The sequence below is a fragment of the Nanorana parkeri genome, unplaced genomic scaffold (genome assembly GCF_000935625.1).
Source record: "Nanorana parkeri isolate BGI_ZX_2015 unplaced genomic scaffold, ASM93562v1 scaffold1055, whole genome shotgun sequence".
Lineage (NCBI taxonomy): Eukaryota > Metazoa > Chordata > Amphibia > Anura > Dicroglossidae > Nanorana > Nanorana parkeri.
Window position 1 is genome coordinate 316,137 of NW_017307323.1, and position 13,166 is coordinate 329,302.

General features: G+C 41.5%; 1 protein-coding gene across 1 annotated transcript in view; it reads left to right on the forward strand.

Annotated features, from left to right (window-relative positions):
- Window positions 1–13,166, forward strand: part of LOC108796099 (UPF0061 protein azo1574-like) — a 67,680-nt gene that overhangs the window by 43,826 nt on the left and 10,688 nt on the right. Inside the window, exons 14-19 of the mRNA XM_018567493.1 lie at window positions 3,159–3,242; window positions 4,828–4,957; window positions 7,472–7,516; window positions 9,764–9,845; window positions 9,924–10,016; window positions 12,238–12,317. Of these exons, the coding sequence (XP_018422995.1) occupies window positions 3,159–3,242; window positions 4,828–4,957; window positions 7,472–7,516; window positions 9,764–9,845; window positions 9,924–10,016; window positions 12,238–12,317 (514 nt within the window). The remainder of the gene's footprint in view (window positions 1–3,158; window positions 3,243–4,827; window positions 4,958–7,471; window positions 7,517–9,763; window positions 9,846–9,923; window positions 10,017–12,237; window positions 12,318–13,166) is intronic.

Consider the following 13,166-nt stretch of genomic DNA (forward strand, 5'->3'; position numbering starts at 1 on the left):
GCCCCCCCCCCCCCACCAAAAAAAGGACCACTGACATTACCATAATGAATTATGTGGGAACAGTGCACTATATGATCAATCAATGTGTTCTAAAGATGTTCAGTATAACTGCCAGAAATGTTTCCACCACAGAACGATCCGGTAATCACAAACAACAGAGTAAGCAGAAAAGTCATTTTGGTCTCAACAGAAATAAACATTTGCAGAGTTGCAGATACCCCTGGTATTTTCAGTTGCAGGATGCAGAAGCAATGGTTAATAGAAAAAAATAAACACATTTCAGTATAATTGCTTTCTCTTGAAGAGTCAATCGCTCTTACTGTAAACCGTTTTCCGCCTACGTAACATTTCAGTGATTGCAGCAAGTAGGTTCTATGGTCGGCATTGTGTGGGTGAATCGTGTTCGTGCTACTGTGCAGCTGTGATTCACGACTATTGTCCATGGACTGGGCATAGAATTTGCAGTGATTACTCACCAAACTCCAAATCCAACTAAGGCCGGCCTCGAGGCAGCAGGGGTGTGGAATTCCTATCTCCCGACGCCCGGGACATGCAGTTCTGGGCGCCGGGTGGGCAGTTGTTTTCTACATTTAGCCCTGCTTTGGGCAAGCAGAGCTACATGTACAGAGGGGAAGCCGCCGCTTGTTTTGTACAAGTTATCTTGGTGATGTTCACTTGTATGCAGCCTGCAGGTGTGCCATTCTCCATGGTGGTGGGGGTGGGGTGGGGGTGAGGGTTGGCGTGTAGGGGGGCGCATTGGGGAACCTGGCCTTGGGGCAGCAGAGAGAGTAAATCCAGCCCTGCTTCTGGCAGCAAACATCCAGAGACATATTTTTTCATTTGCTGAGAAAAAGTATCACTTGATCAAAAGGATCTGCAATGTTCCCAGCTGCAGTGGTATAGTAGAACTCTTTCAACAAGCTGAAAGGTATTAATATCTGTTTCTAAGGGAGTTGTCCAGGTCGGTGTCTTCCAGATGTTTGTCTAGGAGTGTCACTTACTGTAATAGGTAGGCTGATTTTCCAATGCAGAGCAAGCTAGTAGGACCCTCTCCCCCATACCTAGCGACCTCCAATCAGAGAGTGTACGAGCTACCAGATAGTTGCCTATTACATAAGATGGTGACCTCTGAGGGAGGAGACATATTAAAAATGTGTTTTTCAGACACTTAGCAATTTTCAATTACAACGGTAGACGATGGACTACAATCTCATGTTTATTTTACTAATTTCTATTGAGATTGTAGTTCATCCTAGTAGCGAGCTTGAAGTGCTGACTACTTTATAACACACACAGGGACCATGTCGGCACCAATTCAGAGATGATTTGAGGATCTACAGCCGAGTGATACACAAATAAGATACATTTTTTGTTAATATTTAAGGGACTTGAATGCATTTTGAATATTTAACTCCTGAGTTTAATGTCACTTTAAAGTAGATCCAAGCCCTAATTGGATGACTATTCCTATATTTTTCCAAAGTCTTGCCTATCATAAATAACTGCCACTTTTTAAAAAATCCTATTTTCACCTTTTTTTGTTATTTTTTGGATCTTCCTGCTACTGATCTCCTGTAGCCTCTTTTAGTTACATCCTGTCTACATGCACATGCTCCAGCTGGTCCAGTTTCCTGAAAATGGTGGGCCATGCCTGGCGGTGTGCGTCACCACTGCCACGTGCAGTCTCCACCAGGTGCGCATGTGACAAGGTGACAATGCAGGAGCATAATTGGGGGGCAGTTGTAACCCTATAACAGATAGTACCTGATTAAAGGCCCTTATGGCAGGATCACCATTTTTTTGTGATGAAAGAAGCAGATTTAACACTAAGGCCTTGTTCACACCAAATGCAGACCAGATCCGGTCAGGTTTCTGCACACGCAGTGCAGTGGGTTGTGTCCCGTTTTTGACGTGTTTTAGACGCGTTTTTGATGCGTTTAGGGCCGGTTTTGGTTAAAAAAAAAGTTTAACATGGGCTTTCAGGCACTTACATGCGTTTTTGATGCGTTTTTGCGTTTTAGATGCGTTTTTGATGCGTTCCAGAGCAGGTAAAATAGGGCTTGCCGCAGTTTTTTCATCCGGTCTGGATCTGGTCTGGATCCGCACGCTGCGATGTGAACTGGAGCTCAAAATACCATAGGAATACATTGGACGCAGTTTTGATCCGGTCTGCACCTGCTCTGGTCTGGATCTGCTCCGCGCTTGGTGTGAACAAGGCCTTAGAACAACTTTTGGAATTTCGTTGACAAATTTAAACATACCTGACATTTTACAGGAGGTTCGGGTTTTAATCTATTTAAAAAATGGCTCACTTTTGTTCTACTGTGCTCACAGAATTTCTTTTCCACTCAAGTACTACATTAATTAGGATAACATAGAGTTACTTTATTACCTGCCAGTAACATAATTCATGTATTAGAGTGACAACAGTCATTGACTGTACTGTATCTATGGGGAGAGCAGTGCTGTCACCCTAGGCTGCTCTCCTGATTTGGCAAGAACTGGTAAGCAATATATAAAACTGTTGTTCTAGTACTGTAATTAGAGTACAAAATATTTTATTCGGAGTTTTATATGTTTCCATACATTGGGCAAAGCTTTCACGGGGTTGCTGGAAATAAGTGTCTGTTGAGGGCAGGGAATACACACATGGGGAAATCAAAGCATGCATGTTTATAATTTATCATTAGAAGAAAAAAAAATAATCAGCCGGATCCTGCCACACAGTATCCATTCAAATGCAATAAAGTAGATTGTTATTAGGTGTGCTGCATGCACATGTACTGACAAGAATCATGCTGACAGGAGGAGGGAGATGACTTTGTCAGTCAGCTGCTACTCCTTCATTGCCCAATCGAAGGCAGGGGACAAGTAGATGACCAAGCTGTATTGCTTAACTGCAGTGGAGAAAAGTCACCAATCTAGCTCTGCTGTCTGGAAGGGTTGTGTAAATCTCAGAACTGGATGGACACAAATACAAATTCTATAGCATGTAAAACAGCTCCCTTTTATGTACTTTAATTGTGCTTTTAGTTGTTTACCTCAACTTCAGCTTTAAAATGTACGTATTGCTGAACTTTTATAGTTCATGCTCCTATTGTAAGACCTAACTCTTTGTTTTTACTGATTTGCTTCCTGTAACTTGTGTTTACACATAGGTGTGTGCAATACCGATAACTTCAGCTTGCTTTCAATCACCATTGATTATGGTCCATTTGGCTTCATGGAAAAATATGATGCTGGTGAGATTCCAAATGTTAAATATGATGCTGTTGAATATTCAAATCTGTGAAATGAGCACAGGAGTAACTAACTAACTAACTAACTAACTAACTAACTAACTAACTTAAATCAGACACTAAAATACATGAATACGACCCTTGTTGCAGGTTGCAGTTTGTGGGTAAGCCACATGAATCCAGGTGTAGGATGGAAGAACCAGCAGAAGGAGCACACACTGGCCTTTCTGGGTGCCATGCCTGTTGAGCATACAAATGCAACTACAGAGAATTATAGACTGCTAGAGTCTAAGTGGACACTGCCATTAGATGAAGCTCATGCATTTTTTTCTTGATCCAGCTGTGTGTGGAGCTGTCGGGCTCCCTTTTAGCCGGCATTCCTCGATCAGCTGATCAAAGGAGGCGGTTGGAAAATTTTTCAATATGTAAAGTGTAACTCTAATCCTTTTTTGGGACAGAGTAGAGAAGGTTTTTTTTTGTCCACGCTAGAAAGGTTTATCCTTTGTGTTTGTCCTGTGGACTGTTGTCACTGGGACAGAAAGGGTTGGGAAATCCAAAATGATAGAGTTGTCACTAGAACAGAAGGTTAGGGGACATTTTTCAATTTTTCCAGAGACAGATGTCTAAAGCTGGCCATACACTGTAAAAATTCTATCTGTTGGTGTCCTTGTTGGCATCGACACCTGCCTTACATAGTTACATAGTATTTGGGGTTGAATAAAGACATACGTCCATCAAACTTCAGTTGAAAAATCAAAGGAGCTGGATGGAAAATTGACAATCAGATGCAGTCACTGTTTAGGTATTCTAACAGCCATGGTCTGGCAGGAGAGATTCTCCCCATCTATGTTGTTTAGCATGAATGGGAAAATAAAGTGGATTTCTCTTGTTTGGATTGCGGGCCGAACAAGAAAAAAACTATACGTTGGGCCAGCTTAAGAGAGGGCATCTCCTTACTTTGTAGAGATCGCTACTCACTTCCTGTTTCTCAGGAAGTGAATAGATATCTCCCGACAGACAAAAAACATGGATTTTTATGATTCCATGATTCTATCGAAAACATTTTGGCAGGAAGATAATTTTTTTTAAATTTCAGTGCTACATAAATGCTGTAAATAAATACATTGTACCAGTACCAGCAACATTTTCATGACGAGTACAGAACACCAAGTTCAGTCTAGTTTTCAATAGCCCTTTGCCCCCAGCACGGAAGGATTTAAAGTATTTTGGAAAGAAAACAAATGTTTAGGATGATAGATGAGCATTCTGAAGCCGCTGCAGCTTACTCACAGATTACTCTGGTTAACATAACATGTAAGGTTTATTATGTAGCTCTAGAAATCAATTGCCTGACAATTTGTGCCCGTGAGGAAGATGATGTTGAAGACCATCTGGAAGTCTGCAGCCAGTCCTATCAAAATAAACAACCTGTAACTTGCAGCGCACTGCGAGGAAAGGCTTAAGTTCCTCCAAAATATCAAGTCAGAAATAATGGCTATTGTTGAACTGGCTGCTCCGGGTATTTATTTTAATTGCTGTTTTTTTTCCCCTGTACCTCAGTAATACATTGTGTGTTTGCTTTAAATAGATTATATTCCAAACACATCTGACGATGAAGGAAGGTATAGGATCGGAAACCAGGCCAACGTTGGAATGTATAATCTGAACAAGCTGCTTCAAGCTTTGAACCCTCTTATGGACAGCAGACAAAGGCAACTGTGAGTATCCCCCTCACCCCCCAAGTTATAAACACCTTCATCCTGTCTGCACCTAGGACCCCAAGACGTTGGTACTGTGGCAACAGGGGCAGCCGCCGGGAGTGTGTGCTTTCCTGTGCCCTCTTTGAAGATGTTGATACTGGGTCCCTGGGAGGATTATGACAGCTTAGAATAATGTTGTGTTGATAAATGACCAATGACAGATGGAATGAGCTGTTTATCTTAGCAGACCCCTACTAGAAAACAGAATGACAGCTTGGTGGAAGCATAATGAACATGCTAATTCACCCTAACTTGTATATATATTAGCGTTGGGTTTTTGAGACTTTGATCTAGGTGGGTCTTCTGCAAGTTTAACTTTTTGGAATACCAACCCGGCTCTCTATTAAAGCCGGAGCACAGTATTCTGTCAAAAAAATAAAATCTTCGAAATGAGCAATAGTGTATTGTCGTCGGAGCCGATCATTTTCCTATATACAATTGCACCATAAAGTGTGTATGTAAACCCAAAAGCAAAAATGTTATATCTCATAGCTTACCAGTCCTTAGATGTGGTGGCTTTTTTTAGGCTATTTTTCTTTATTTTCAACTGGTGATCTAACCAGTAAGTTTATTTTTCAACTTCCTTTAACAGGCCAAGCTGTCCAGCAGAAGTGGCAGACAGAAGGTTGAGACAAACCATTTAACACTGACAGGGGTGCTAATAAGGGTCAGTTTTCATTTATTTATGTAAAACCTTTATCCCAAAAGGAAAAAAAAACCTGTTGGTGTAACTGCTTAAAACATGTTAGCTGGAGTTCAGATTTAATTTGTTAGCCAAGCCCATGTAACACCACCCTCCCCACAGGGTAACAATGCTGCTGTCCAAGGGTGGCTCCATTGCTCCTTCATAGAGTGGAGCCACCCTAAGACAGGAAGTGTGTTACTGGCTGTATCACCAGGTGAAAAGAAAGAACGAAAACAAATTCAGCCACTACATTTATTGACTGGTAAGCTGCAATAAATATATTCTATGTTTTTGGGCTTAGATACACTTTCAATTTTATCTAAAAGCAAAACTTTATTTTCTAGTTTTGGATAGGGGCTGCTGAGGGGTTATTATTGCTGTGTGTGACCCTGCTCGATTCATCCTTTTTGTATCACTGACTATAGTCACCAAAACTCAGCAAAAGAGAACATTGGAGTCATCACCAGAACTTAAACATAGGCCGAATCTTCAAATGGAGACAACTGCCCCAGTGACAACGGGCTGAGAGGGGATTTCCGTCACTTTGGAGAGATTTCCTCCCACTTTCTGTTGAATCTACAGGAAAGGAAGTGAATGGAAATCTCTCCAATGCCACACAAGTGGTTTTAATTCTTGTTTACTCTAGGCAAAGCTAAAGAAAATGTTTTGGCTTTGAATATGCTCTAAGTTAGTATTTCATCTAAGTCTCATTGGCAGGTACAATTCCTTCAGCTAGCATGCACCAATAGTGATTTAGAGCAAGTTGGAAGTATGGATGTTAAAAAAAAAGCAGTGAACAACCTTACATGCGTTTTGCTTTTCTCTTCTACAACAGCAGAGGGCGCTGTGTGCCAGCTGGAGCTTGTTATAGAGGCATCATGTAATGAAATCATTAGTGTTAGAAATTATGTGATACAGCCATTCAGTGCATTTTGGGACTTCTGGTTCCAAAGGATCTGCAGGGTAGTTGGCTGCCCAACCTTTATTTGTCTGGGTAACCATTGCCACTGGGACTGGAAGTAAGTGAAAAGACATAAAAATGGCATTGTCATCAGAACTGGACTAGAGGAGAAATCTTCATATGGGGACACCTGTTCTGGTGTCAGCTGTCTAAAGGTAGCCATACACTGTGCAAATTTCGGCTGGTTCTTGAGGAACGCCAAATGAAAGGATGGCAACAACGGCACCCACTAGGCGATTTTCGGCCGGCATTACTCTATCAGCAGTTCAAAGGAGTTAGTTGGAAAATCTTCTTATGGGCAGAGCCAGCAGCCAATGAGCAGCCGGTTCTGTTCGGGTAATAAAAAAACAAAACCCAGTGGGGATTCCTTGATCAAAGCGCTTGTAGCATTGATGGAGGAATCTGCTCTATTGTTTTTGTTCAGCCTCCGGGTTGAACAAAAAAATAGAGCAGTGTATAACTTTCCCTTTTTCTACAAGGATTTCCACCCACTTCCTGCTGTGTGATGAGCAGCAGAAAATCTCCCCAAAGAAACATAGCAAAAGTCTGTACTCTATCCAAAATTGAAAACAAGTTGCGGCTTTAGATATTCTTTAATATCAAATACATTTAAAATGCCAACAAGGGGTGTGAGACATTCTAGTGAGTGACATCAGGCAGATGGAGGCAGGAACACAGTTCTACTACCTGAGAGAGACAACTTACAGTAAGGTGATTGAACTCAGAAGCATCCTCCTAAAATGTACCTCTTATATACAGGTGATCTGCATTTCAAAAACACTTTCTTGCTTGTAATAGCTAAACCAATTGTGTGATTCCATTTCAGAGCCTCAACTGTACTTGCAGGCTTTCCTGATCTGTATTACCACAGGTAGGTCATTGTTTTGTAGGACTTACCTTAGATATCTCTTAAACCTGGTATGCGTATAGCACTCTGACTTTCTAATCTCATTTAAATTGTCAACATGTATTTAGCGTAAGGGATTGCTTAAACGTATGGCCAAACCTTTTTTGGCATTCGTTCTCTTTTGGGTCACAGGAGCACATTTAGTAATGTCCTCCTGTGACCTAAAACTCAGCATATAACGGGAAAGCGCAGAGCGGCACTGCAGCCAGGAAAGATGCTGACAATATTGTCGGGAGCCACTCTACTACCTGATTGATCGCTGGCTCTGCCTCTCTAGAGCCAGAGCCAGCTGTGCTTGCCCCCTCCTCTGTCTGTCCCTCCAGTGAATGTTGGCGGAACAGAGAGGGGAGGGGGAAATCCCTGCGTATGACGGTCAGTCACCGTTCTGTGGAGGGAGAAGATTGTGAACTGAACGATCAGCAGTTTGTGATCGCTCACTTCTCAAGCTATATAGCGGGAGTGTGATACCTGCAGTGTCATGCCTTGGCTCTAGCTATGGGAATTTCACTCTCCCCATAGTTCCCCTTTAACCCTTTCATGACCATCATTGATGTCTGGATGCTCAGGTTACATTACGACATTCAGCATTGATTGATTAGTGTGACAATAACTCTATGGCTATTTTGCATTCCTCAATCATTTTTAGATTATTTGAGTATTCATAACTTTTTTATTCGGCACACTGTTTTAATAACTACCCTGCTCAGATTTTTTGTCATAAGCTGAAAAATAACAAAAATATGAACGTGATACATTTAATGGCTTATAATAATATTTAAAAAAATGTTTTCAATTATTTAACAAACTAATTATATCTGTAATAGCTGCAGCCTGCTGACTGCTTCTGTCATTGACAATGACAGTTGAGTCGTCTGATCACATAATCAGCAACCATGCTGGTTTGTTCCTGATCGCTGTATCTGACAACGCTGCTAGTTCTGTTTATGGGCAGCTATTTACATGTCCACAGCCCAAGGCAGTGTGCTGAGGTATATTAAAGCGGAACTAAAGTCCCACAGTTAGAAGTTTACCAGAAGCAAGAGGTTTTGGAACAGTGTATGTTCCTAGCACAGCCTTGGTCATTCTCAGCATGCTGAAAATAGAGCCAAGTGACAAGGATGATGTCTGTGCATATGCAAAAGAGTTACAACATCGGCGGCCTCCAGTGGCTAAAAAGGATGCACAGGACCTGGAGGAAGTGGAAGAAAATGGCGGACATGATGGCGACAGGAGCCTAGACCTAATAAATTAAAAAGCACAAACAAGAACAATGTACAGTGCCAAACACTAATAACATTAAAGAAGAGTGCAGCGCTAAACTTTGTGTCTACAAAAGTCCTTTAATCAGAAGCTCTTGCAACAAAATCTTCAAATTAATGCTGAGCGGTGGGTGAGTGTTTCATTGCGGTATTCATTTAACAGTTTGGTGGTGGAGGTGTGATTTTTTTTTTTTTTTAATAAGGTGGAAGATTAATACGGGAAATATTTTGAAGGTTTTGTTGCAAGAGCTTTTAAGCACAGGACTGTTGTAGATATAAAGTTTAGTGCTGCACATTTGCCTAATATTATTGGAGCCTGGACCTGTCAGGCCATTCGCAAGTGATCGCACAGGCTGCGGTTACCTGTGCATGACTATTTCTGGACACACACAATCTGCATCCGGGTGTGATCGTCCACAGGCAATCGCACCATCTGCAATTACTTACAAAAGGCCTGTGAACAGCTTTGTGCATTGGCAGCTGTTATTGTATTGTACAGCATCTTCGTCCCCAGCAGATTGCATGAGTCTCATGGAGGAATTGGCAAGAATCATGTGATCGCACATTTATAAGTGTGAATGGGACCTAAGGGGTAAATGTGCCATGATGTGCAAATATGCAGTGCATATTTGCACATTATGGCAAGAGCCATCAAGATTTAATTCTGCTTTAATATAGGGATTGAGGGCAGGAAGGGATTAAACAATATGTTCAATTTGTATGCAGTCAGGTGGAAGGGTACAGTTTGGTGGTAATTCTAAAAGGGATGGTACTGAGAGACCGGAATGTGATTTAACCAGCTTTAGACTTGTCAACAAGCCATGTACACAGTATATTTATCAAAACTGGAGCAGACAGAGGCTATAGCAGTTGCCCATAGTAACCAATCAGCTTTAAGTATGGTCTTTATCAATGTCACAAACACTTATTCACATAACTTTCTTGTTTGCAGATTTACAGAACTCTTCAGGGCCAAGCTGGGCTTCTTAGGTGCGAGTGAAGAGGACCTGACCTTGATTGCATCCTTCCTTAATGTATGTTAGACAGAAGACATTATGTGAAGCGGTCATATAGATAATCTTATGTCACATTGTGGCTTTTCTTGTTTACAGCTGATGGAAGACACTGGGAGCGATTTCACAATGTCATTTCGTCAGCTTAGTGAGATTACAATGGACCAGCTAACAAGTCTCAGCATCCCTGAGGTATGTGAAGATGTGTACACTGAGAGAGATTGATAATACACAGGTCATTAAAGATGCTACTTAAATGTACCGCTAAATGTTACTTCACTGAGGTTAAAGGAGAACTATGAGGCGAGTGATTTTCACTCCACCTCATAGTTCGAGCCGACGTGTGACAATGAAACTGTCACACGTCGGCTCAATAGATCGGGAAGTGAGGGGACACATACCATCGCTCGCTCACTTCTCGATCATCTCCCTGCAGAGAGCAGTCACTGTCAGTCACAGTTCCCTGCAGGGATTCCCCCCGCTCCGATCCTCCAGTGCTGAGTGGAGGAACGGACGGGGGAGGGGGCGGGTACAGCTGGCTCTGCCTCTAGATAGGCAGAGCCCGCTGTCACTCACGCACTGGGTGGATCTTGACAATAATGTCGGGATCCGTCCCCAGCTGTAGCTCGCGATATACTGAGCTTTGGGTCACGGGAGGGCGCTAGTATATGTCCTCCCGTGACCCTTAGGAGAACTATGGGGAAAAACACTTAAACCATAGTTCTCTTTTAAGTAAGATGTTCAGTGAAATATAGTGGTAGAATCTATTGAAAGTAAGGCCATCTCAGATTCCAAACTAACCTGACTTAATTTTGATTAATTTTGGGTGGTCATTGTTGGCAGTAAATCTCATTGTTGGAGTAAATTAATGGCTGCTTTCTGATTGTTCTTTTTAAATTTATTGGCAACATTTCCATGCCCATAGCCCTTTTTTTTTAACTGTAAATATTTCTTAAGTCAGAAGAGCGTATACAAGTTGCATGAGAAGCACAATACGCAATATATTTCATATTAAAACAATTAAACAAGGGTAAGGTACAAATGGGATGAAGCAAAGTCTATAGCCCCTTTTTATCCCTAGTAGGAAATTTTGAATCCATCAACTGTTCCAGACACCGCACAATTGGCTTGAAAATGTTTTGTATTTACCAACCCATCTCATCCTTGATTTGATCTCCAAGAATAGGTTGAAAGTGATTGAAATGTTAGTAAAAAAAGGATTGATGATTGTTTTGTTTTGTGGCAGAAATGCTTATCTAAAGAAAGACCTTTCAAAGATTCAGCCTATAGCATGATACCGCCACCCTCATGTTTGACACAGGTTATGTGGGCAATCTGCCAGTGTCACATTCCATAGTGCCCAAGGACAGAGGACACATGGTGGTAATATGTCCTCATTCAAAATATTCCAGCACTGTTTTTACTCCCAGGTACCCCCCAGGGCTTTCTCACAGGGGCTTCCAAGCATCCAAGCCAGTCTATGACCTTTTACAATAATACTGTATCACCCTCTTTTGGGCTAACATTTTACCCTGAAAGAGTTCTAGGGCCTGTGATGACAAGCTTTTCTTTCTGTCAGCCTCTCTCCCTATATTAGTTAATGGCCATGCAAAATCAGCTTCAAGCAGGTTAATGCAGCTTAGAATGAGGTCAAATGTAGGTCTGAAGGAGGTCAACTGCAGCTGCCAATTAATTTTAAGTGATCTTAGAAGTGTCTCAAACTGATAATGAATGCAAGCGGAATGTACCTGGAAGCACACTGCATTTTCTCATTGACACAAGCCCAACCTTGTATTTTCACTGGTGAACATGTGAGACCTGCACAGAAATCATAATCCCCAGATGCCACAGAACTTCTGCTGTCAGCTATGTGCTATGAGTGATTCCCTTTCGGCAGTCCACCAGGAGGTGTAAGGGAAGGACTTATCTTAATTATGGGGTGTAACTTTTTTCAAAAAGTGGCTCATCCTGGTTGATCCAGTGTTGTGAGGGATAACCAAACACACAACCTAACTCTGGCCTGCAAGCTGCTGTACTACTTCTGCTAGACTTTGCCAATTTCTCTCTGCTTCCTGGGCCAAAGTTGCCACCGTGGTTTCCATGGATTTCTTCCGACCCATCACTTGGTTGTCAATCATCTTTAGCTAGTTGTACGGCCACATTCAGTTGTTGAGTCTCTCTTTCTGTCTCAAGAGTAAAATGTAAAACACTGATATAAAACAGTTTAAATATTTTAATCTGTTGCAGCAGCTAATCTACCCTGTCTCTAATGGGTGATCTACAAATGTCTACATTTAATACAATTACAAAAAAAGGAAAATGTGAGCATGTAAAAATGTCCAAGTCAGAAAAAATTCTTTGAGGGTAACACAAAATATGAACTCACTGAAATACTCTTTACTTTCCCTTTAAGGAATATTGGGCACTTCAGGAACTCAGCAGACATAAGGATTTCCCAGCTTGGATCTCTGCATACCTGCAAAGACTGCAAAGGTAATAACTGCACATGTTATAGTGTGTTTTATATATACAGTATGTGTGTGTGTGTCTTCCATGTATAAAGGCAAGATGTTAGTTATATAGAAAGTCTGGATTTTGGGTTTTTGACATTAAATGGTGTGTAATAAATGCATTCCTCTGTGCTAGATTAAGAAAATATGTATTTTTAGTATTGATTTAATCTGCTATTCTTAGTGCCTTATAGAAGTAAGTGTGTATGCACATAGGCCGTCGATCATACGTTGATGGTATTTAAATTATTGCAGAAATTAAAAAATACGTGCAGAAAATGCCCTCATCTGTATTGTTATTAACTTAATGGAGTGTGACGAGAGCTGGGACTGCTCTTCCCAAAATACAACCAGATGCTGGCCAGAACTCTGCTTGTCAGTAGCTGACATGGTCATGGCGTACCATCCATGTACTGTACAGCTGTAGAGATGTGTAACATGGCATATATGTTTTATATGTTTCAGGGTAATGTGTAGAGTGTTATGTTTACACTGTCCAAACAAATGATATCCTGTAGGCAGTACACAGCCATGAATGATGGCCAGAGCTACTACAAGAAATTTGCATTACAGTGGAGCTTTGTGTATGTTTTCTGCAATGTACTTATCAGGCTGTACATAAAACTACATGGGTGATTCTACAAGTGTGTGTCCATGCAGTTGTTGTAGTGTGACACAAAGGGAAGTGTTGTGACGAACAGCAGTTAATGCAGACCTTACCACGCAGAATTAGCAGTGCATAGTAAAGTGTAAAATAACTGGTTGCAACGCACCTCCAAATTATATGCTGACGAAGACTTTCAGTTGCACTTTGGGAGCTTGATGTTATCAG